This window comes from Momordica charantia (assembly GCF_013281855.1).
Source record: "Momordica charantia cultivar OHB3-1 chromosome 9 unlocalized genomic scaffold, Mcharantia_2.0 BLBB01000009.1, whole genome shotgun sequence".
NCBI lineage: Eukaryota > Viridiplantae > Streptophyta > Magnoliopsida > Cucurbitales > Cucurbitaceae > Momordica > Momordica charantia.
The window spans coordinates 14,254,538-14,281,470 of record NW_028275167.1 but is presented as its reverse complement, the minus strand read 5'-3'; the positions used below and the strand labels follow the sequence as shown (position 1 = coordinate 14,281,470).

The window sequence follows — 26,933 nt, the reverse complement described above, 5'->3', positions numbered from 1 at the left end:
TCCATATTTATGTTAATCTTTGAAGTGTATATTTTTTCCTTATTTGTATGTCGTCATTCTTATATATAAATAAGAACACCTTGTATTTGATTTAAAGATATAAGAAATATAGCATTTTTATTTCTTCCCAAATTTCTAGTATATATATAATTTTTTCTTCCTTTTTCTTTGTTAGTCTTGTATCTCTTTTGACATTAGTCTTATTTCTCTTGCAGAGACTTGAGCTTTAACCAGTTAACTGGAGAGATTCCGGACTTGCTTTTCACTTTGAGTTCGCTATCACACTTGTAATATGCATCTTTGTAACTTAAACATGTAAATTCCTCCATGTTTTCTATCAAATTGAACCGTGTATTCTTGGTTTTATTTCTAGGTTTCTCGGAAATAACAAGTTAACGGGTATGCTACCTTCAAGAAAGTCGGAGTCTCTTCTTTGTATGTAAGTTCTTCATATAATTTTTTATTTCAATAATCATAGAACCGGTTGTTAATTTGAAGCACGTTTCAATTTTAAAATGTCTAAAAATTTTAAAATTGAAATAGAATGATTGGTTTGAGTAGTGCATGCATTTGTTATGGCCATTAACGTTTTTCTCAAGTACTAACACATTCCACTCAATGATTGTAGAGACTTATCATATAATGGTTTATCAGGGAAGCTTCCTTCTTGGGTGGACGGTGGTTCTATCTTGCAGCTGTATTTTCGATACTACTCTTTTGCTCCTTTTTCTTTACAATCATGCAAATGCACATTCCTTGGCACTTACCTATTTGTGTAAACTTGGAAGAAATGGAATTAGTAGTATAATTCTTTGTTGGGAATGATTTGCAGAAATTTAGTTGGGAACAATTTCATGTTAGGAAGTCTGGATACCAGGTAATTCCATGACTTCATTTACTATCTTTAATCTCCATGTGTACCAGCTACCACTTAAACCAGGTTGATAAACATTTAATTCTCTTGTTGTATTGCTTGTCTAACCCATTTCTCTTTTGCTTTCAGCCTTTTGCATTCAGAATTGAACTGTGTTCAACCAAGATTTCCTTGTTATCGAGGTTCTGGTACATGTGAGTAAATTACCAAAAAAATTGTTTATCTTGTTTGTTATGAGGGAGGGGACAAACCAATTCAGGCTTATATTTTTGATAATTATGGTGATGAAGTTCAACTTCATACTCAAATAAAATCTCTCAAACTATTTCTCTGTATTTCTTTGAATTTCTCAAAATTATACTCCACTAAATCTTCATATTGATATATTGTTTCCTCATTCCTGTTTAAAGGACGGATATCTTCTCATGACCCTTCTTACATATATATTAGATCGTGACTTTGCAATCAGTTGTGGAGATTCAGAGATTGTGACCTCCTCTGGAATTGTGTATGAAAGGGATAACAAGATTGCTGGTGCAGCTTCATACCATGTTAGTGACTCCGATAAGTGGGCTGTTAGTGATGTTGGATCGGAGGACATCAAAAACTCTACTTATAACAGAGCCACTGACCCAACACAAAATTATAAATTTGAAAATACAAATGACTCGACAATTTTTCAGACACAAAGATTGTCTACTTCGTCATTGAGATACTATGGACTGAGGCTTGAAAATGGAAACTACACTGTGAACCTTCAGTTTGCAGAAACCACTTTTCCAGATTCATCTACATGGGAAAGCCTTGGGAGGCGTGTCTTTAATTTATATATTCAGGTTTTGCTTTTTCCTTTTTAGCCTTTAATTTATTTTACATACATGTTATGAAGCTCCTCCTGCTGCTTGGCAATGAAAGAAAGGAGATAATTGTCGTCTCAAATCCGGTTTAAATCAAAATATTTACTCTACATATAGACTCTGGTTCTGTAAAGCACTTTGAATGCATATGGTTGTTTCTGCCGTAGCTATTAGGAGAGACTTACGTTTTAATTTGAAGTCTGAATGTTTATTACTTTCAGTAGTGTTGTAAAGTAATATCAAAATTAGGGCTTTCGGGTAAATAACACATTAGGAAATTATCTTTATTTTATTTTGTAATCTTTTAGGCCTAAAGTTTAGGAGATTTAATCAGGTTAGATTATTTTGCTTTTCATTCTCTGAGACTCTCTTCCTTGAATTTAACCTTGTGCATTATTAGTTGTAACACATAATAAATTATAGAAATTTTGAAGTAGAAAATGATATTTCCATTTCCTTTATCTGGAACCTAATAAAGTACTGACGCTATTTCAAATTTTCAAATCTGCATGGACTTGATGCTTTAAATTCTTAATTAATCAACATTCCCCAATCATCTTGTTTAAAAGTGTTTATAGCTGTTTTACAATCTGATTCTCATTTGCAAGTCTAATATATTCCATCTCTTCTTTTCTTTTGATTTATTATTCCATCATGTTTGAGTTTAAGATCATTGGTTTTAGGGGAATCTTGTCCACGAGAATTTTGATATTAGAAATGAGGCAGGTGGGTCTTTTCGTGCTATTTCAAAGAAGTTTAATGCACAAGTTTCAGAAAACTACTTGGAAATTCATCTTTTCTGGGCTGGGAAAGGTACTTGTTGCATACCTGATGAAGGTACATTTGGACCTTCTATTTCAGCAATCAGTGCAAGTAAAGGTGATGGCCATTCATGTCTTTTATTATTGGGTATATTGTTATGATATAATTTGCTATTAACTACAGAGCTTTTCTGCAGATTCTGAACCAACTCACCAACCTCTGAATATAGAGGGGATTCGTACTGAGAAGAATGGACCCAGTGTAATAGTGGGAATTGTTGTTGGTATAGGATCTGTTTGCTTTCTAATTGTTGTTATAGTTTTCATTCTTATCCGAAGAAGGAAAGGTCGCTCCTCTGAAGATGAAGGTAATTCAATCCAAATGCATCAAAATTAGATCTTTATTTTCTTTTTTTCTTCTTCTCCTTTCGTTGTAAATAGATGTAAATGAAGAAAAATGTTCAAAAATACAAACTCAACTCCCAAAGGAAGCAAAATTGATGCAGTCTTGCACAAGAATTTGATAATAATTCAATTATGCTTTATTAATGAAGCTGAAACCTATTTATAGAGGTTTCTAACTTAAACCAAAAGAGAAATACTCTTGTTACTGTGTAGTAAATGAGAAACAAGCTAAAGAAGGGTTGCAACTAAATGATTACAACGTAAAAAGCTAACTAATAGCCACCTAACTACACCAATTTTAGGTTGAGGGCTGTTACCAATTTGCTAGACACAATGTTTTAGGTGCTTCCACTATCGATAATCATGTTACATATTTTTCCATTAATGGTGCACCTTGTCTTGAATAAAGAATGTCTTTGTGGAGAAGATTCAGTTTTTGGTGCAAGGAGAAGCCTTTCAAGAACGCAAGAAACTTGCTTGCCCTCGTTTGCATCTAAATATGTGACCTCATTTTCATAATCTTGATTGTCTTGATCAATTTTTTTAGTTATCTAGGATAGCTACTGCTCTTCTTTGAAGGCACTCATTTGACAAATGCCCAATCTGTCCGCATCTGAAGCACTTACCTAAATTTTGCCATTGTAGGTATTAGTGGGTCTTTTTGTTGCTGGAATTTCCCCATGTTTAGTATCTGTAGGAGGTTCAGTGTCTATTTGTTTTCCTTTCTTCAAATTGGATTGGATAGAAGCTGGATTAGTCTTGTCAAAAGAGGTACTGCTTTTGCAGCTACTGCCACTTTGGCCATCCCAAGTAGTTTTTCGGCTATATTGTTGTTTGAATTTATTTTTCTGTTGTCTTCAACAGTGGTTGCTGTAGAAATGGCCCCATTAAGATACCCAATTGGTTGGAGTTGTAGTTTTTCCTTAATATCTAAATGCAATCCCACAATGTATCTTGCAACTTTGTAATGTTTGTTCTCTCCCAGATTTGTTCTTGCACCAAAACGATGAAACTTTTTTGTATAATCCATGATAGATTGAAACTTTTTGAGTGGAGAGCTTTTTCTTATTATTCTCAATACAATAGGATGAAATATATACAAGAGAATTCTCAATCAAAAGACTAGAAATTAGGTATCAATCAAGGAAAGAATAAATTACATGGTATACAAGGAAATAAATTTTAAATGATTCCTAAATTTCAGTTTGACTTTCTACATAGATTGAGTAACTTGTTTGCAATTTTGATATTGGTTGTAAAGGGTCTGTTCATAATTAATGGGTAAGAATCTTTCTCACACGAGTTTTTTCATCTTTTCCCATGTGCGGATTGGTCTCTTTCCAAATCTCCTTCTGTCTGTCTCTAATTGATGGGTAATTAATCCCATCAAACAGATGCTCCCCCTTTTGAAAGCTACAAGTTTTACCTTCTCGTTCTTGGGAGTACTAATGTAATCAAAGAAGTTTTCTACGTTCTTCACCCAATCAAGAAACCCTTCTATTTCCATTTTTCCATTGAAGCTAGGCAAGTCGATCTTCATTTTGTAATCACAGGCATCTCGGTATTGTCGATGATCATAATGAAATCGTCTTTTGTCTTCTTCCAATTCGGGTAGTTCATCCTCGTCACTTGAAGAATCCATAAAAATCTCATGCCGCCGTTGGGAGAAAGTGTTCTGGTTCAATTATTGGCGGGCAGGATGCTATTCTTAATGAATTCTTGGACCTGGATTGGATTCTTGGACCCTTCTTGGTGGAGCCATTTGCGTATCTTGAATGTAGCTGCCTTTTCGATCATCCACCCTTGCTTCTTGCTCCAATCTTGCTGGATTTTTTTGAGCCATTCTTGTTGGATTTTGTTGCAGATTTAAGGTTTCCAACTGCCCATGTATAATTTCCAGGATTTGTTTAATCTCACCCACATCCTTTTGGATGTCTTTAATGTCTCCTTCTACCAACTGCAAGCTTATGGTTGTTGATCGTGGTGAGATAATGGAAGCTGGCTAAGGAAGAATCGCCCATGATTGCTGGTTTCTTTCCTGCCATTCAGTGCCCGGAATTTTGGGTGCTCTTATACCAATCTGATGATAATTCAATGATGCTTTATTAATGAAGTTGACAGCTATTTATAGAGGTTTCTAACTTAAACTAAAAGAGAGTAACTCTTGTTACTGTGCAGTAAATGAGAAACAAGCTGTGAATTTGAGAGAGTAAAAAATATACTCCTTGATTCAAACATGTAACTTAGGTCTTCTTATATAGGAGAATGACCTACTACAAACAAGGAAAGTAATAAACACCATAAAGACTGAATATCAACAATAAAGACTAAATATTGACAACTAATATTGACACCTAATATTTACACAAATATTGATAAATCCAACACTCCCCCTCAAGCTGGTTTGAAGATGTCGTCCATAGTCAGCTTGTTGATTAAATTGTCGAATTGTTTCTTTGGAAGTCCCTTGGTTAAAACATCGGCAATTTGCTCTGTTGTCGGAAGATAAGGAATATATATTGTACCTGCATCAATTTTCTCTTTAATAAAATGTTTGTCGACCTCGATATGTTTGGTTCGGTCATGTAGCACTGGGTTATGAGCTATAGATATGGCAGACTTATTGTCACAATAAATTCTTATAGGTGTTGGCTGAGGAATCTTCAATTCTTCAAGTATCCTTTTGATCCATATACCTTCTTCACAAATTCCACGAGCCAATGCTCTAAACTCTGCTTCAGCACTACTCCTGGCCACTACATTTTATTTTTTGCTCCTCCATGTAACTAGGTTTCCTCCAACAAAGGAACAATAACCAGAAGTAGACCTTCTGTCGGTAGTACTTCCAGCCCAATCTGCATCAGTATAAACTTCTACTTGGAAGTGGTTATTCTTTTCGAATAAAATACCTTTTCCAGGAGTTCCCTTCAAATATCTCAAGATTCTGTAGGCAGCTTCAAAATGAGTTGGTCCAGGTGCATGCATGAATTGACTTACCATACTTACAGCAAATGCAATATCTGGTCGTGTATGTGACAAATAAATTAATCTTCCCACGAGTCTCTGGTATTGCTCTCTATCCTTTATTTCTTCTGCGTTTGCTGCTTGTAATTTCAAGTTAGGTTCAATAGGAGTTTCTGCGATCCTGCAACCAAGCAATCATGTTTCCCCAAGTAAGTCAAGAACATTTTTCTTTGATTAACGAATATACCTTTCTTCGATCTTGCGAATTCCATTCCTAGAAAATATGTTAATGTTCCCAAGTCCTTGATTTGAAACTCACTTGCCAGATTTTTTCCTTAAGACCAACTAGTCATGCTTCATCATCACCAGTGAGAATAATATCGTCTACATAGACAATCAGAATTGAGATTTTATTATTCTCAGAGTGTTTATAAAATATAGTATGGTCAGCTTGACTCTAAAGAAATTCATAACTCGATATGACTTTTCCAAATCGTTTGAACCAAGCTCTAGGAGACTGTTTGAGGCCATAGAGAGATTTCTTTAATCTGCAGATTTTATTCCATCCGAGTTCTTTTTCAAAACCTGGTGGCAAATCCATAAAAACTTCTTCCTCAAGGTTACCATTAAGAAAAGCATTTTTCACATCAAGCCAGTGGAGGAACCCAAAGATCTATCACTTTTGGTTCAAATCATGTCGTCAAACTTCATTGCCCTAAAACTTATGGTTTAGGACTCATTAACTGCAAGAGACAAAAGAACTCTAATAGAGTTAATTTTTGCAACAGGAGCAAACGTTTCCTGATAATCTATCCCGTAGGTTTGTGTGAAGCCTTTAGCTACCAAACTAGCCTTGTATCTCTCGATGCTACCATCTGCATTACATTTTACGGTAAACACCCATCTACATCCCATTGGTTTCTTATCCTTTGGCAATTCTACTATCTCCCAAGTACTGTTTTGCTTTAGAGCATTCATCTCCTCCATGACAGCTAGTTTCCAATTTGGATCTTCTAAAGCTTCATGTATATTCCTTGGAACAAACAAATTAGTTATCCTAGATGTGAAGGTCTTATGACTATTTGATAGTTTTTCATATGAAATGTAGTTCGAAATAGGATATTTGGTACAACTTCGAACGCCTTTTCTAATGGCTATGGGAACATCAAGGTCAGAAACAACAGGTGAATTATTTTGAAAATTTGAAGAAGAGAGATTACCAGACAATGTTGAAGAGGGAGGATTATCAAATAGTTCAGTTTAATTTCTCGGAGTCTCAGATTGGCTTTGTGAAGGAGTAACTATTTGATCTTGGTTTCTCTGATTGAATTTCCTTCTAGTATAAAACTTTAACTCAGAACTAGGATTCGCAAAATCATTTTGTAGTATTTCTCCCCCTGATTGGACAGTTTCTATGCTTGGCATCGAAGGACTAGTAAAATCCAAACAGGTAGGACTAGGAAGGGGAACAGAAATATCCCAAAAATTATCTTCCAAATTCATTTTCTCCCCCTGAAGAGAATTTTGGGTAAAATATGGTTGATTTTCTAAGAAAGACACATCCATACTCACAAAAATTTCTTTTGTCTGAGGATCAAAACATTTGTAACATTTGTAACCTTTTTGACCTGAAGCATAGCCTAAGAAAACACATTTAATAGCGCAAGGGTCAAGTTTCGACCTAAAATGACTAGGTGTGTGAACGTAAGTAGTACACCCAAAAACTTTGAGAGATAGATCAGAATATATGCGGGATGTTAGAAAAATATTTTTAAATGACTCAATGGGAGTTTTGAAATTTAAAACTTTAGTAGGCATCCTATTTATTAGGTAGGTCGATGTGAGAACCGCTTACCCCCATAAATATTTTGGAACATGCATAGAAAACATTATAGCACGTGCTACTTCAAGTAAATGCCTATTTTTTCTTTCAGCAATCCCATTTTGTTGAGGAGTATCCCGACAAGTAGACTGATGAACCGTACCTTTCTTTCAAAAAATTTCCCAAAAACTCTTTAAAATACTCAGTTCCATTATCAGAATGTAAAATACAAATTTTTGTTTGAAATTGAGTTTCAATCATCTCATAAAAGTTTTTGAAAATGTCTTTCACCTCAGATTTTTTTGACATTAAATAAACCCAAGACAGGTGAGTATGATCGTCAATGAAAGTAATAAACCATTTTCTTCCACTATGAGTACTGATTTTAGAAGGACCCCAAACATCACTGTGAATTAAGTAAAATGGTTTGGAAGCTTTATAAGGTTTTGGAAAATATGTGGAGCGATGATTTTTTGCTAAAAACCAACTTTCACAATTAAAAGATGAACAATCAATTCCCTTAAATAACTTTGGAAACAGATATTTTAAATAGAAAAAACTGGGATGTCCTAGTCTACGATGCCAAAGCATAATTTGTTCCCTAACAGAAAGAGAACTAATACTACTAAGACCCTGAGTTATTTTATTACTAAAGGTACCTTATCAAAGTAGTAGAGACCATCAATCATCCTACCGCGGCCAATTATCCTCTCCGAGTTCTGATCCTGAAAAATACAATGGGATTCAAAGAAAGTAACACGACAGTTAGAATCTTTAGAAAGTTGGTTGACAGATAAAAGATTACATGCTTATTGTGGAACATGAAGGACAGACTGTAACGAAATGGTCTCAATCAATTTAATGGTTCCTTTGCCTGCAACAGAAGAAAAACTACCATCTGCAATTCTAACTTTTTCATTGGAATATGAAGGAAGGTATGATTTCAAAGAGATTAGAAGAACTTGTCATATGATCAGAAGCTCCAGAATCTATAATCCATGGAGATGAGTTACTACATTAGAAAGCCTTAGAATAAATACTTGTTTGTGTCAAGGATACACATGAGTTATTAGAAGGTAAATTGGAGGATAGCAATTTTAGGATTTGATGAATTTGCTCTGTACTTGAGTCACCACGACTATCACCAAACATCTCTCTACCATTGTTAGTTGAGATTTGGACCATTTTAAATAAACAACTTGTCCTGGACAACTTTGCCTGAACAAAAACTGACAACAGAATCACACCACCAGATAGTAATTAACCAAATCAAATCTGGCCACAAATTGATATTAGAAAGACGATAACCATAACCAGGAGAGTCAAACCAAGTCAGAATAAGTTACGGCAGATGAACCAACCCGAACCGATTTGAAACAAAGCACTGAACAATGCAATACTTAGAAAATCTCCGACGGACAGGATTGACGGTGATTACAGAGGCGGCTGAGATCTACGAGCAGAAGAGGTCGACTGTGAGCAGAAGATGGCAACCGACAAGAGTGCTGGCGGATCGAAGACGGCAAGGATGTGCGCCAGGCAGAGATGGGCGATCGCGAATACCAGGCGAAGAGACGCGGAGGTCGACTGATGAGGGGTCACGTCGCGGTGGATCTGTGCGGATGACAGAGACCGACGAACGACAGGTTGCGTCGCGGATGGGAGTAGCGGTGGATCTGTGCGGATGTCACCGGTGCAGATCGATGGTGAGGACGACGGATCGACGGCAACAGCTGCGTTGCCGTGGGGAGTTCGTCGGAGGTAGACTTACCGGAAGGAGGAATGGATGCCGGCTAGGGTTTTGATTGACAGCTAGGGTTTTGATTAACGGCTAGGATTTTAAAATTAGGGTTTGGTGCAGTGTTTTCGAGGCGCAAGGCGCACCGCAAGGCGACGAGTCCTTTTATCGCCTTGAGGCGAGAGGCGATACAAAGGCGACGCCCGATTGAAGCAAGGCGCACCTTGATAAATAAGTAAAAATTATATATATAGTGCATAAATTACCTTAAAAAAATCAATACCAAAATAGTAAATGTCAACAAGATGCATAAAACAACCAAATTCTATAAGTTTAGTTCCAAATAAAGACAAGCAACATTAAGAAATTGTAGAGTCTGAAACAGAACAAAAAGTAAATATAAGTAATCAAAGCTCATCATCCTCATCTAAATCTAAATTCTCTTCATCTTGGACGTCCTCACAATCTTCCTTTTCCAATTCTTCTTCTTCTTCTTCGGTGTCATCATCATCATCACTAACCACAACTTGCACTGATTTTCGAACTCTTGAAGTTGTAGGAGCGGGAGTAGCAGGCGACTTTCCTTTAGATCTTGCATATGTTCTAGTTTGCCTTATGGGTTCTCTAACACCACTAGCCTCGGCTACATCTCCCCATGTGAGGTCGTCATCATCAAAGACCAACTCATTTTCTTCTTGACCATCTTCTTCTTCGAGTGTTCCGATCAACCATTCATTACTTTCATCAATATGATCCAAAGTAATTCGATCAAGTTGGTCTTGTAGAGTGTAGCGCTCTTTAGGTGCTTGGTTATATTTTATATAAACCAAGTCATTAAGACGCTTTTGCTCTAACCTGTTCCTCTTTTTGGAATGAATCTACAGAATTATTAACGATGTAGAGTCAAAAGTGGATTTTTCAATCTTCAACTAACAAGGGAAAAACCAAATTATTCTCACTTACGTGTTCAAAAACACTCCAATTGCGCTCACAGCCAAAAACACTCAAATTGCGCTCACATCTGGAACATCTTAGGACACTTTTTCTCACATTACAGGAAAATCAATTACATATTAATATAGCTAAATGCTTCTTTTTCTCACATTACAGGAAAATCAATTACATATTAATATAGCTAAATGCTTCCTCATGACAACTGAAATATCCTTCCTTGGATTTTATATTACAAAATTTGGCATTTCTGTTGACCCCTCTAAAGTTTTAGCTATCCAACAATGACCCATTCCAACCTCAGTTAGGGATATCCAATGTTTTTTAGGATTAGCTTCTTTCTATAGGAAATTCATTAAGCACTCTAGTTTTATTGCTGCACCTCTCACAGATTGTCTAAAAAAGGGAAAATTCTTTTGGGATAAAGAACAGACTAATAGTTTCGAGACACTAAAAGCAAAACTGAGCTCCACGCCTGTCCTAGCCCTTCCAGATTTCTCCCACCCTTTTGAAGTAGCCGTTGACGCATCAGGCACAGGTATAGGCACTGTATTATCCCAAAAAAACCACCCTATTGAGTACTTTAGTGAAAAACTCACTCCCCCTAGGCAAAAATTGTGCACTTACGAACAAGAACTCTATGCATTGATACGAGCCTTAAAACAATGGGAGCACTATCTCATTGGCAAGGAGTTTATACTCTTCACAGATCACTTCTCCCTCAAATATTTACAAACTCAAAAAACGATAAATAGAATGCATGCCTGCTGGATTGCCTTCATGCAGAAATTTGATTGTAACAAAACACAAGGCTGGTACAACTAATAAGGTGGCAGATGCACTCAGTAGAAAAACCAGCCTCTTAACTCTTCTATCGGGACAAGTTATTGCTTTTGATCACTGACCTTCTACTTACGAAACTGATAGTGATTTCAGTGACATTTGGAAACAGTGTATCACTCATGTTAATTCCAATGATTTTCACATCCTTGATGGCTTTCTCTTTAAAGGAGATCGATTATGTATACCACACACATCCCTACGGGAAACCTTGATTAAAGACTTACACAGTGGTGGCTTGGCAGGCCACCTTGGCCGAGATAAAACCTATGACCTTGTGGCCTCACGCTTCTTTTGGCCTCAAGTATAGCGGGATGTAAACAATTTTGTCAACCGATGTATTGTCTGTCAGTCCTCCAAAGGACAATCCCAAAATACCAGACTTTACACCCTTCTTCCAATTCCTCAATCAATATGGGAGGACTTGTCAATGGATTTTATCCTCGGTCTCCCTTAAACACAACGAGGACATGACTCGATTCTTGTAGTGGTGGATCGATTTAGCAAAATGTTTCATTTCCTACCATGTAAAAAGACATCGGATGCTATATACATTGCTAATCTCTTCTTTCGGGAGAAAGTAAGACTACATTGTATCCCAAAAACAATTGTTTCGGATCGGGATGTAAAATTTTTGAGCCACTTTTGGAAAATGCTTTGGAAAAAATTTAATATAAGCTTAAAATTTAGCACTACAAGCCACCCACAAACAGATGGCCAAACGGAGGTCACAAACAGAACTTTGGGTAACCTTATACGATGTTTAGGAGGGACTAAACCAAAGCAATGGGATCTTACATTGGCGCAAGCTAAATTTGCATACAATCATATGCGGAACCGATCCACAGGGAAGTCCTCATTTGACATCCTTTACACAAAACTCCCTAGGCTTACTGTCGACCTTGCTAACTTACCATCTACTATTGATCTTAACCAGGATGCAGAAGTTATGGCTGAAAGAATAGTGGATTTACACAAGGAAGTCACGGACAACCTTTCCAAAGCGGCGACCTTTTACAAAAATGCGGCCGATGCACATCGACGAAAGAAACATTTGAAGTTGGGGATTTGGTCATGGTATATCTGAAGAAATCACGCTTTCCTAAAGAAACTTACAACAAATTAAGCAACAAGAAGATCGGTCCATTTGAGATACTTCAAAAATATGGTGATAATGCATACAAAGTTAATCTACCCAACGATCTTCGCATAACACCAGTATTCAATGTTGCTGATATCTATGACTACCAAGCTCTGGATGCATTTACTCTAGCTAGCTAAACTCGAGGACGAGTTTTCCTTTTGGACGGAGGGAATATGATGTAACTATTAGTTACTAGAATATAGTCGTTCGTTGTTAAACAGCTAAGATCCTTTACTGTTTGTAGTTGTTAAAGATTAGTTAGTAGGTAGTTAGTTGGCTTGGCAGCTTATAAAAGGCCTAGTTTTCATTCAAATTGGTTTACACCACAATTTGTATGTTCTGTCAAGCAAGCGGGGAAAGTTCTCTTCATTTGTTTTTTCACTGCTCATATGCACAGAAGTGTTGGTCCTTATTGTTCGAGGAGTTCAACTTATCTTGGGCTTTTGATCGGGTAGCTGCAGATAATATCCTTCGATTGCTTCTCGGTTTCAACTTGTCTTCGCAAGGACGTCTACTGTGGGTTAATGCGATTAAGGCTTTGCTCTATGAGTTATGGTTTGAAAGAAAATCTCATAATTTTCAAGGACCGGCGTAAATCTTTGTTCGATCGGCTTAGCATATAACTAAATTTAAAGCCTCACAGTGGTGTTCTTTGTCAACTCTTTTTGGGATATAACTAAATTTAAAGCCTCACAGTGGTGTTCTTTGTCAACTCTTTTTGGGAATTATTCTTCGACTCTTATTTGTTCTAATTGGGGTGCTTTCTATTCCCAAATTTAGTTTTTCTTTCTTGCAATGTTTTCTTTCACTCTTTCGAGAGTTTGTATTGTTGAACATTTATGTTCTGTTTCATTATTTCAACGAGAAGTTTGTTTCTTGTTCAAAAATATCATATGATTGAAACTCAGTTTCAAACTAAATATGTATTTTCTACTCTGATAATGGGACTGTATATTTGAGTGAATATTTGGGAGATTTTTTTTTAAAGATAAAGACATTTTTCATCAATCTACTTGTCATGACACTCCTCAACAAAATGGTATTTGCTCTCGTGCCATTATGTTTTTCAATACATGTTCCATAATATTTGCAAGGGGAAGCAGTTCTCACGGCTAGTATTCTAATAAATCGAGGTGTTCTAAAGTTTTGAATTTTAAAAGTCCCATTGATTATCTCAAAGAATCTTTTCCCATAATCCGTCTTTTCTCAAACCTACCGAAAATAATTTTTGGGTAATCTTTTTTGGTCCCGTACTTGATCACAAGGCCATCAAATGCATTTTTGTAGACTTTACCTCAAAACAGAAGGGTTATCTGTTGTGATCCTTAAACGAATTTTTTTTCTTAGATATGTCTTTTTTGGAACCGTAGAAACTAAGGTTGGAGAGAATCCAATGTCATGTATTCTCATTATTAAAGTCTATATATATATAGACAAATATACAAGGTTGACCTAATCCTATAAGGAGAAGGTAAACGACAAATTAATATTAATACAAGAATATAAAATATACTAATATATACTCTAACACTCCCCCTCAAGTTGGTGCATATATGTTAATCATGCCCAACTTGTTAGACAAATAATCTATTCGTGCTTCATTCAACTTGTGTTCTGTGATTTTTGATATCATTGGGATCACCTCAGAAGTTACGATTGATTTCTTCTCAGCCATAACAAACAAGCGAACTTATTTGAACAAAACGACAGAACCAGACCAAACCACCCGAACCAAACAAAACAGATGAATCAAACGGTTGGAACCAAATCGGATTAGGTGTTTTCTGCAACCAGAAACCCCAAGTGCTTCCCCACGACAACCAGAGGGGTAAAGGCGATTGGCAGTCACGGAAGCGCATCGCGACGAAGGTGCGAAGGACGGCGAGACGAAACCCACAAATAGCAATTGGAAAAATAACTGGCAAATCAGCAAACGGCGTCGGCGGCGGTGATCGGCGGCGGTGGGCGGCAGCGACGGCGGTGAGTGTTGGATAGCAATGAACAAAAACCCTAAGGAACAAAACCCCAATGGGCATCAAAACCCTAATGGGCACAAAACCCTAATGGGCATCAAAACCCTAATGGGCACAAAACCTAGAGCTCTGATACCATGTAGAGACTAAGGTTGGAGAGAATCCAATGTCATGTATTCTCATTATTAAAGTCTATATATATAGACAAATATACAAGGTTGACCTAATCCTATAAAGAGAAGGTAAACGACAAATTAATATTAATACAAGAATATAAAATATACTAATATATACTCTAACAGGAACGTTGCCCAAAGATGAAGAAGTTAACGATAAGAAGAAATATCAAAGTCTTGTGAGTAGACTCATTTATCTGTCTCACACATTTCCCAATATTGCCTTTGACCTAAGCATGGCAAGTTAGTTCATGCATTTTCTTGGTTCAACTCACTTTGAAGTTGTTTACAAGATCTTGAGATATTTGAAAGGAACTCCAAGTAAAGGTATACTTTTAGAAAGCATGACCGTTGAAGTTTATACTGATATCAATTGGGTTGGGTTGGTAGTATTGTAGATGGACAATCTACATCTTGACTTGTTGTAGTTTTGTGAGAAGGGTTATATTTTTCTTATTCTCATTACAACCCATTTAGGGGTAAATATACAAGAAGACCTTTCAACAAATAAGGAATTAATCTAAACCTATAAGGAAAACAATAAAATTACAGAATATACAGAGATATAATGTAAATTCTAATAAGGAAAAAACTTAATTTACGCCTTGATTTTCTACACTCCCCCTCAAGCTGGATGATATATGCTTGTCATTCCAAGCTTTGAGATTAATCTACTAAGGCTGGGTTGATGCAATGCCTTAGTTAAAATGTCAGCAGCTTGTTGTTGGGAAGATACATATCTCAGATTGATAGTATTTGTCTCAATCTTCTCGCTGATGAAGTGACGATCTATTTCGACATGTTTCATCCGATCATGATGTATTGGATTTCTTGCAATGGCTATGGCAGATTGATTGTCACACAATACCTCTATAGTACCTTCTGTCTTCACCTTGAGTTCAGTGAGAAGACGTTTCAACCAAACTCCTTCATAGATCCCATGGGCTAATGATCGAAACTCAGCTTCAGCACTACTTCGAGCTACAACTTGCTGTTTCTTACACGCCAGGTTACTAGATTCCCCCATACATAGGAACAATATCCTGATGTTGACTTACGGTCAATAGGAGATCCAGCCCAATCTGCATCCGTGTAGACTTCAAGAGCTCGGTTTGTGGTTTTTCTGAACATCAGTCCTTTTCCAGGATCGTGTTTGAGATATCTCAATATTCTATACACAGCTTCCATATGCTCCTTTGAAGGTTTGTTCAGAAATTGACTTACCACACTAACAGCAAAACTAATGTCTGGTCGCGTATGAGTTAAGTATATTAGCTTTCCAACTAGGCGTTGATATCTGCCTCGATCAACTGGTTCATCTTCAATATTAACTCCAAGTTTTGAATTTGCGTCCATAGGAGTGTCTGTTGGTTTACAACCACTCATCCCAGTCTCTATTAGTAGATCTAACGTGTACTTTCGTTGAGTGACAGAAATCCCTTTACTAGATCTTGCTACTTCCATACCTAAGAAATACCTTAGGTGTCCCAAGTCTTTGATCTCAAATTTCTTCGAGAGGAGTTGCTTTAGACAAACCAGTTCTTCAGAGACATTTCCTGTAAGTATTATATCATCAACATATACTATTAATACAGTGATCTTACTTGGTGAGAAGTGCTTGATAAAGAGGGTATGATCGGATTGACACTGAGTATAGCCATCTTGTTTCAACACATTTGTAAATTTTTCAAACCAGGCCCGAGGTGACTGTTTTAGTCCATACAGAGACTTCCTGAGTTTACATACCTTTCCCTTAGTATATCTGTCCTCAAATCCAGGAGGTATGTCCATGTACACTTCCTCTACTAAATCACCATTTAGGAATGCATTCTTCACATCAAGTTGAAACAATGGCCAATCTAGATTTGTTGCAATGGAGAGAAGTACCCGAATAGTTTTTAGTTTGGCAACTGGAGCAAAAGCTTCCTGATAGTCAATCCCATAAGCTTGGGTGAAGCCTTTAGCCACCAGGCGAGCTTTGAATCGTTCTATACTGCCATCTGGTTTGTGTTTGGTTGAGAAAATCCATTTACATCCAACCGTGCGCTTACCTGGAGGTAAGTCTGTAAGGATCCATGTCCCATTTTTTTCCAAAGCCTGCAATTCTTCTAGAGTAGCAGCCTTCCATTCAGGTTTCTGCAAGGCTTCTTGAACTGTGTTGGGAGTTTGAACTTGATCTAGTGAAGTCACAAAAGCTCTAAAATACGGCGACAGATTAGTGTAAGACAAGTGATACCGTATGGGATGTTGGGTACATGAGCGAATACCTTTCCTGACAGCAATGGGTCTATCATCTCCTGATGTCTCGTGTGCTATTTCAGGGACATTGAGATTTTGGTTTAGATCTTGGCTTTGCTGAACTTGTGTAGGTTGTATTTTGTTTCTCTCAGTTTGTCTTGTTCGTCGCGAATAAACTTGCAGTTCAGCCTCAGAGGGAGATACGTGAGTTGGCTCAGAATGAGGTACAGGTGAACTCTCAGAGAATGGAATTGGCTTAGAATCAGAAGAGGGTACAAGAGAACTCTCAAAGGATGGGTTTAAAGAGAAGTCAGGAATGCAATCCCAATTTTGTGATTCAAGAACAGAATTCTCCCCCTGAAGGACAGAATTGGGATAATATGGTTGATTTTCAAAGAAGGTGACATCCATGGTATGAAAGAATTGTTGAGTGGGAGGATGATAACACTTGTATCCTTTCTTATTTGGCGAGTATCCAAGAAAGATACATTTTATGGATCGTGCATCAAGCTTACTACGATGCTGAGGATATATATGAACAAATGCAGTGCACCCAAATATTTTTAATGGTAATGGAGACACAAGATGGGATGTAGGATAAATTGAGAGTAAACTTTGTAAGGGTGTGTTGAATTTGAGAATGCGGGATGGCAAACGGTTTATAAGATAGGTAGCAGTTAGGACAGCTTCACCCCAGAAAGATTTTGGAACATGGGATGTGAGCATGAGAGAACGGGCTACATCGAGAAGATGACGATTTTTGCGTTCAACAACACCATTTTGTTGAGGTGTGTCAACACAAGAGCTTTGGTGAACAATACCATGAGATTGAAGATATGGACCAAGGGTAGAGTTGAAGAAATCACGAGCATTATCAGTTTTAAGTATTTTTATATTGACTTGAAACTGAGTTTGGATCATTTTATGGAAAACGGTGAATAAGGGGCTTGTTTCAGATTTTTCTTTCATAAGGAATGTCCAACTCAAACGTGTGTGATCATCAACAAAGAGAAGAAACCAACGTGCCCCATTGATATTTTTTACCCTTGAAGGTCCCAAAATATCTCCATGGATAAGGGAGAAAGGCTGAGATGGAAGATAAATGTGAGGTGAATAACAAGCACGAGTATGTTTGGAGAGTTGACAAATCTCACACTTGAAAAATTGACTCTTTTTATTGAGAAATAAATAAGGAAACAATCGTTCAAGATAAACAAAGTTGGGATGACCAAAACGATAGTGCAACATCATGACAAGATTATCTTTATGATTTAAGGACTCAGAAACATAAGCAGACTCACGATTAGACTGAACTACAAGTTCATTGCATTTCTTTGTTGGTGGAGGACTCGTTGCTTTAAGAAGATACAATCCCGCACATAATTCAGCATTGCCAATCATCTTCCCCGATCCCAAGTCCTGAAAAATACAAGAATTTGCAAGGAATTTAGTTTCGCAATTCAAGTCTTGATTCAACTTACTCACAGACAATAGATTATACTCTAATGTGGGCACAAACAATACTGATGCAAGAGTTATGGAGCTTGATATCTGAATACTCCCAATTCCAGTGACTTGAACAGGTGTACCATTAGCAATTCGAACAGACAGGTTACCCGTATAAATTGAAAATGATGAGAATAAGGATCTATCACCTGTCATATGATCCGATGCTCCTGAATCCACTATCCATTCAGATGGAAGAGTTTGAGTGTGGAGAGCACGAGAATTTTGGTTACCTTGTTGTACATTCCCAGAACCACTTACTGTTGTTGGTGGAGTTGTTCTGTTCAATAGTTGTTGTAGCATGTCCAACAACTCTTTGGTATGTGGTTGTTGGTTAGAAGTTTCAGAGACAACAGCATTGCCTCGAGTTTCTCGCTCTGATTTGGTAGTGTTCGGCTTCCTGTTCGCTGGTTTTCCATGTAATTTCCAACAGGTTTCTTTGAGATGTCCCACTTTATGACAATGATCACACCATGGTCGCCCTTTCCGCTGGCGGTTATCGCCATATAGATTCCCCCGAGCAGCAAGAGCGATTGGATCATTAGGATGATCTCGTTGGGAAATGAGTGCAGATCCATTTTGAGTAGGAGGATGTTCGGTTTGTCCCAACATGACTTGCTTTCGACTTTCCTCCCTACGGACTTCGAAGAAGACTTCTCGAAGACTCGGTAATGGCTTAGTACCAAGAATGCGACCACGAACTTCATCAAGTGATTTATTCAAACCCATCAAAAATTTGAAGATCCTTTTTGTCTCCACAAATTTTCGAAAGAGAATACGATCATCAGAACATTTCCATTCATGAGTTTCAAATAAATCTAGTTGTTGCCAGTAACGAGATAAATTGGAGTAGTACGCTGTAACTGTTGAATCACCTTGTTTAATGTCTTGGAGAGTAGTCTCTATCTGGAATAGCTCAGCAGTGTTTTCTTTATTGGAAAATGCATCCTCAGTAGCATCCCAAATTTGGCAGTAGAAAATAGGAGAAAATTCTCACCAATTTCAGTGGTCATGGAATTTATTAACCAGCTCATGACTTGATTATTTTCAGCCCTCCATTTGCGAAATGTTGAATCATCGGGTTTGGGTGATTCCACTTTACCGATGATATAGTCTTCCCGTCCACGACCATACATGAACATCATCACTGATTGGGACCACTGAAGGTAATTGTGGCCATTGAGTTTGTGACATGTTATCGGATTATTGTTGCTTTCGGAAAAGGACGAGACGTTAATTTGTGATTCTGAACCTGCCATTACAAAAAAAAAGGTGTAAGGAGCTGTGATTCGGAATAAAGTACGGGTAGTAGCGGCGGTAGCGAGCTCGGCGGTGGCGCGGCGGCGGAGAGCTCGACGGCGGCGGCGGAAAGCTCGGCGGCAGCGGCGGAAAGCTCGGCGGCAGCGGCGGACACAGCAGCAGAGAGGCGGGCTTCTGCGAAAGACCAAAGCTGCGATGAGCGACGACCGGAGCTGCGACGTGCGACGAGATCTGTGATGGGGTGACGGCGCCTGAGACGAGAGCTGCGGCTGGGATCTGCAGCGGAAGCGGCGGCTAGGGTTTTTTTCAGATTGTGACGGCGCCTGAGACGAGAGCTGCGGCTGGGATCTGCAGCGGAAGCGACGGCTAGGGTTTTTTTTCAGATTCTGGCGGCTAGGGTTTTCAGATTCTAGGGTTTTTCTAGCTCTGATGCCATGTAGTTTTGTGAGAAGGGTTATATCTTTCTTATTCTCATTACAACCCATTTAGGGGTAAATATACAAGAAGACCTTTCAACAAATAAGGAATTAATCTAAACCTATAAGGAAAACAATAAAATTACAGAATATACAGAGACATAATGTAAATTCTAATAAGGAAAGAACTTAATTTACGGCTTGATTTTCTACACTTGTTACTATTCCATTTTGGAGGTAACTTAGTTACCAGGCGAAGCAAAAAACAGAACAGAATTCAATAGCTAGAAGTAGTGTCAAACCGAGTTTATGGCTTTATCTCATGGTATTTGTGAGGGTATATGGATCAAAAGGCTACTCGCAAAATTGAAGTTCACTCAAAAGGCACCTATGCGTGTCAAGGCTGTCATTTCGATAACTCACAATTCAATTCTATCTGATAGGACGAAACATATTGAGGTCGATAAATACTTCATAAAGGAGAAATATTGAGGTCGATAAATACTTCATAGAGGAGAAAATTAATGCATGAGTAATATGTATTCCCCACCTGACAACAGCAAAGTAAGGTCATGTGTTGAATAATAGCCTTCAAAAATTGCAATTCGACAAGAGCCTTCAAAAATTGCAATTCGACAAGTTTGATTGACAACCTGACAGTAGAAGTTATCTTCAAAACAACTTGAGGAGAGTTGGTTTTATATATTTTTAAGAAATAATTATTGTAAATATGTATTAATTGCTTCTACTCTTATATTATTTGTAATGTGTAGATTATTGTCACTTTTTTTAAGGTGACCTATGGTCTTATATTATTTGTAATGGGTGGATTATTGTCACCTCTATTTATTTCCTCTCGAAATTGACAGTATATTCTTTACCATTGCAGAGCTTCTTGGAATAGATGCGAGACCGTACACTTTTAGTTATTCTGAACTAAGGGATGCTACAGAGGATTTTAGTTCATCCAACAAGCTTGGTGAAGGGGGTTTTGGACCCGTTTACAAGGTACATTTCATTCCTTGGAATGACCAATGAGTGACTTGGGTTATGCACGTCTTCTTATGGTTGTCTCCTACTATGATGTTCACATCATACCTACTTATAAATTAGAAAGCACAAACACAATAAGTTTAATTGTGTTTGTTTTCCTCGGCCTCAAGGTTGTTTTCCCCCTTTTCTCTTGTATACATTGTCTCACATTAAAGAGTTCTAAATGGTCTGACGACCCAAAACCCAAGCACATTGCGACGTGCAATGTTATGGGACCTTTCAGCCATAATGCATGTCGAATGCTACAAGTCTTAGTCAACCCATCCTTAGTTTGAGTGCACGAATGCCTTTGACATGCCTTTTCCTCTCACCTTGCCATCAAGCTTGGCCAATCACACACATGATCCTTCCTCCCAATCATGAATTGGATTTTTGAAGCATCCAATTAGGGGAAAGATTCTTATTTTAAATCTAGACATAGTGTTTGGTCTCCCTTATAAAACACCCCCACTTGTCCTTCATCTTGCCATCACAACTTCTTAACTTGACTATTGAAGTCACTTTGGTAAACTTCACTTTATGGACTAAAAACTAACAGTCCCTAAGTTGGGCTAAAATGACTGTGGGCCTGTTCGTGTTATTACTTGTTAACTTTTTCTTGGTTTGAAAGGAATAAAATATTTGTCTTACAATAATTAGTAAGTTAGAAATACACAATCCTCTTGTATAGGAGAAAACCCCAACGCAAGAAAGGAAAAGATAATCATAATAAAATGAACAATTAATGATGACGACCAATTTAAATATTAACAGCTAATATTTCCTAAGAATAAATCAACACTTTTTTTTGCCCCTCATAGGGAACACTAAATGATGGAAGAGAAATCGCTGTAAAGCAACTCTCTAAAAAATCGGAACAAGGAAAGAACCAGTTTGTGGCTGAGATTTCTACAATATCTGCCGTGCAACATCGCAACCTTGTGAAATTGTATGGTTGTTGCCTTGAGGGTGACAAACGGCTCCTTGTTTATGAGTATCTGGAGAAAAGGAGTCTCGACCAAGCATTATTTGGTAAGCTAGCAGAATAACTGTGCTTTTGATCTAATTTTGTTGCTACTAAATAAAAGTGGTAATATTTATTGGCTTTTGTGAGGTAGGAACGAGAAATGTCAAACTTGATTGGCCAAAACGATTTGATATATGCTTGGGTGTGGCAAGAGGCCTCGCGTATCTTCACGAGGAATCGAGCCTTCGAATTGTGCATAGAGATGTAAAGGCCAGTAACATTCTGCTTGATGCTGATCTGAACCCCAAAATTTCAGATTTTGGTTTAGCCAAACTTTATGATGACAAGAAGACTCATATTAGCACTCTTGTTGCTGGAACAATGTAATATTTCATTGAGACTAATCGCCCTCCTCATGAACTCATTATATTTGAATAGCTGTACTAAAGTAGAGCACATTAATGATTACTAATGCAGTGGATATCTTGCACCCGAATACGCCATGCGTGGCCATCTAACCGAGAAGGCTGATGTCTTCAGTTTTGGTGTTGTGGCTCTTGAAATTGTGAGTGGTAGGCCAAATTCAGCCCCAGGCTTGGATGAGGACAAAATTTTTCTTCTTGAATGGGTATGGATGCTACCATCTTCATTTTTTAATAGTTTTTACCTCTTCGATCAATACTCCCATTTTGGAAATCCTGTGAGACGGTTGTTGTAGGTTAAGTAGTGGATAACAAAGAAAAAGAAGGTAAATTTTGTGAAATGTTGATTGAATAGAAATATTATCCTAAGCTTATACTTCTTGATTGTTGTACAAGTGCAAGAACTTGGGAGTTGAGAATGGCGTTGGGCTGTGATGGGTGTTTTCTTAAACTAAGCTTGGATTTAAGTTAGAGATCTTCAGTTTTAACTTTGGGTAGTGCTTTTGTGAGAAATATTCGTAAGTTGAGGACTTTTAGGTGTGTAAAAATGAATGATGATACTACTTTCAAGTTTCTCTGTGCTGAAATGGCTATTGATCTTACATGATTTGGAAAATATTGTTTACAAAAACTCTCCTTGTTTATTAGTGACTATACAAAAACTCTCCTTGTTTATTAGTGACTATGTGCATTGAAGTGTTAGGAAGGCCGTTTGAGTAGTTATAAATATTGTATGAAGGGCGAGTTTGTTGGTAGGAGTTATTATAGATAGAATAGGAGCGGAGGAAGATAGATAATAGTTTAGTTGGTTTATGCTCGAGGAAGCTCAAGGAGGAGGTTCTAAATACCTCGAATACTTGAGAAGTTATTGTATTCGCGATATAATTGTTCAAATTATTTGGTTTCTACCATTAAGCTTGCTTATACTTGGTCTTGGGATGAAATTGTGTTTTTGCAGGCTTGGTACCTCCACGAAAGCGACCGGGAAATCGAGCTGGTGGATTTAGATTTATTGACATTCGGCGAGGAAGAAGTAAAGCGGGTGATCAGAGTAGGTCTTGTGTGCACCCAAACATCCCCAGCCCGTCGGCCATCGATGTCGCGCGTCGTGGCAATGCTTTGTGGAGATATTGAAGTGGCTTCTGTAACTTCAAAACCAGCATACTTGACTGATTGGACTTTTGATGATGTTGTTGCCTTTGCAAATGATTCTCCAACCAAAGGACCCAACACTGCCCATCAGGATCAGGCAGCCTCCTCAAGTTTTAGCATCCATGCTGATGATTCAAGCCCTCAAAGTTAATGCTTAAGAGCCAATATCATTCTGGGCACCCATATTTGAGGAGAATGCCTCAAGGCTGTTTACAAACCTTGTTTCTCTTATTTATAACTTGTAATTATATGTGCTATTCATTGTTAGGTGGGTGAATTGTACAATGTCTGAGTTGTCGTCGAGTCGAGTTCACGATGTTGAATACTTGTTGCTAGTATGCTACTAGCAATTGTCACTTATGTTGCACGTGTTTTGTATATTTTTTTGTGCTTTAAAAATGTTTGGCAGGATTTTCAAGTTTTTTGCAAGAAAAAAATGGACTTTTAAGATTTCTACGGCTTTATTTGATAATCATTCTGTTTCTACTTTTTATTTTTGAAAATTATGCTTATGTTATCCCAATTTCTTTAATTAAGCATATTTTTCACCTATGTTAATAAAAATTTTGAATTCTTAGCTAAATGTTGAATACAAAAATAAGTCTTAATTTTGAGAGATAATATTATGATATATTCAAATATATGCGACCTAGGTCAGGAAGTAGGAGAAAGATACCTAATGAGAGAGACCTATTATAATAATGAAAGAAATAAAGACTATAAAGATTAAATATTTACGACTAATATTTACATAAACATTTATAAATATTGGAAATTCGAATACTCCTCCTCAAGTTAGTTTAATTAAGATGTTTTCCATAGTCAGTTTGTTGATTAGTTTTTGTTCGCGAAGAATTTCGTATTAGTGTTACAATTATAATCCTCTATGCTTTCCCTCAAAATAATGCAAACCTTGATTTGAGGGTTGAAGAGCTTGTTCTTGAATCAATGAGTTTGACATCTTGCTTGTTGAAGTATATTTGAAATCTTTGGCTTGGAGCTTGTTGAAGATATTCGGCTTACAGTTTTCATGAAGTTCTTTGACTATGTAGCTTGATGAAGTCTTCAGCATGCAGTAGATGAAGTTCTCCAGCTTGTAGCTTCATCAAGACATCGACTTGTATCTTAGTTGAAGCCTTTGGCTTGCAGTAGGTTGAAGTTCATAGCTTAATGAAGTCTTCAACTCATGTCGGCTCTAGATGCTCGTAGATAAATGATTTGAATCCAAATCGTTCTCTCAATGCCTCAAATGAAAGGTGAGCTTCTTTATTTATAGTGTCTCAGGGGTCTTATATAGGCCATGAGTTTAATGGGTGTGAACCTAATCTTCACAACAACTGATGCAATTAGTTGGTGTCATTTGGTGACTTAAGAAAGACACGTGATATAATTTGATTCGTCCATTTTAAAATTAATTTAGGACTTATTCGTCCTAAATATAAAATATTGATGTGGTATCTAGTCATTGATCAAATTTTATCATTCAATAAATGCTCCTTTTCGTATATCTCAAAAAAGTAATATGAAGTTCTAATTCTGATTGATTTTTTTTACCATTTATTTTTTTATTTTATTTTTTTACTTGCAAATTTTTATTTGGTTTGGACGAAAAGTATCCAAAATCAAAATTATTCAAATTTGTGTGTCAAATCTTCTATCCATTATTTGAGTTTGAAATTGGGTAGAAAATATCCAATTAAAATTTGAGAGATATTATCCGATTTAAAACAAATATATTTTTTCCCAAATATTTTCCATATATAGTGGTCAAATTTATGTTTATAGGTTGGAAACGTATTTACGTGAAAACAAAAAGTCATTCACAAAGACTTTTTAGGTAAATGAAATTTCTTTCCTACATTCTCTTTTGCAGTCTTGTATCATCGCCGAGGCCATAATCCTAGCAGTTCATTTTTTGCTTTTTCTTCTGCTTTTTTTTTTTTTTTACTTAAACTATTATATTAAGACCTTGTTCTATGTGAGGAAAAAAAAATTATAGGAATTGTAAAATTCTCTTTTTGCATTTTTTTTTTCAGGCTACTCTTTCTTTTTTTATTTTTTCCTTTTTATATAAAGGAATTGTAGCGGCGGCTGTATAAGGGAGAGCAGCCGCTGCGCAGTTTAGGGTTTTTTATTTATTTTTATTTGAACTGCACAGAATTTATAAATAAAATAAATAAATCATTTTTTTAGAAAACTTTGGCGGCGGCGGCTTCATGCAACTGCCCACTCATTTAGGGCGCCGCATGGGCGCGCCAGGTTTTTTTTTAATAATTATTTTTAATTATTTCAAATAGTTTTTTAAAAAAACGTATCTACACTTTTTTTTAATTACTGTTTTTTTTTTGTTTTTATCCTTTTTTAAACACTTTTTAATTGTTTTTTTTTAAGTATTTACACTATTTTGTTTTTTTTTTTCTTTTTAAAAAACTGGTTGAATTTATTTTTATTTTTTATTTTCTACAATTACTATGCATTAGGAAGAATGTTTTTTTTACACTGTTTGCTGTTTTTTTTAATAGGGAATTGGGCTTCATAAATTTATCTATAACTTTCCCGCTACAACATCCAACTTCGCTCACTCTTCTTGAGAGGTAAATATGTGATCAAACCCCTTTTTTTTAATACGTAGACATTTTATTTATTTATGCTCATGCATATGTTCTTTGATTTATAAATAAGATGCTCTTGTTTCATGAAATTGTTCATTGTAAAATTTAGTAGTTCAGTCTCATAATTATTCTACCATTTACAGTAATCACCTAATTTTTTGGGTGATTGAGTATCCTACAGTAGTGTCACCTTGATTTTCACTTTAGTGATGTCACTCCTACGTAACAGAAATGATGTAATTATTATTATTATTATTATTTTGTTATTGGGTGTCCTATAGCAGTAGTCACCTTCATTTTCACTTAAGTGATGTCACTCCTGCGTAATAAGTCAATTGCCTAACTTTTTTGAGTGATTGAGTATCTTATATCAGGAGTCACCTTCATTTTCACTTCAGTGATGTCACTCTAGCGTAACAGGCCAACCACCTAATTTTTTGGGTGATTGGGTATCCTACATTGGTAGTCACCTTAATTTTCACTTGATTGATGTCACTCCTGCGTAACACATTAATCACCCAATTTTTCTGATGATTGGGTATCATACAGCAATGATCACGTTAGATAGTTCGAAGGGTTGGCCTCGCTTAGATAATTTGGTTTTTTACCCAGATGATCTAAAGAGAGAGCATTGACTCATGATTCTTCCTCGATAGTGTGGTTTTTAGACTCTCTAATACATGACAAGGATCCAAGTCCAAGTCCAGAGTTGACACTAGGTCCTTGAGGGCATAGTTCGCTCAGGCCCTATGTTAAAACTTCATGGAGAATTCTTTTATATCCTTTATTATTGGAAATGACTAGAGGTTTTGCTCGAAACAAG

The 26,933-nt window shown here is 36.8% G+C and overlaps 1 protein-coding gene across 1 annotated transcript in view; it reads left to right on the top strand.

The window, feature by feature from the left end:
- The window catches only part of LOC111024433 (putative LRR receptor-like serine/threonine-protein kinase At1g56140), a 67,143-nt gene extending 43,195 nt beyond the window's left edge, over positions 1-23,948 (top strand). The window contains exons 8-20 of the mRNA XM_088117006.1: positions 216-287; positions 374-439; positions 629-697; positions 833-877; positions 1,004-1,068; positions 1,325-1,710; positions 2,415-2,610; positions 2,690-2,860; positions 20,815-20,933; positions 21,779-21,989; positions 22,076-22,307; positions 22,402-22,552; positions 23,305-23,948. Coding sequence (XP_087973132.1) covers positions 216-287; positions 374-439; positions 629-697; positions 833-877; positions 1,004-1,068; positions 1,325-1,710; positions 2,415-2,610; positions 2,690-2,860; positions 20,815-20,933; positions 21,779-21,989; positions 22,076-22,307; positions 22,402-22,552; positions 23,305-23,649 — 2,128 coding nt within the window. The 3' untranslated portion in view covers positions 23,650-23,948. The remainder of the gene's footprint in view (positions 1-215; positions 288-373; positions 440-628; positions 698-832; positions 878-1,003; positions 1,069-1,324; positions 1,711-2,414; positions 2,611-2,689; positions 2,861-20,814; positions 20,934-21,778; positions 21,990-22,075; positions 22,308-22,401; positions 22,553-23,304) is intronic.
- Positions 23,949-26,933: the final 2,985 nt, after the last annotated feature.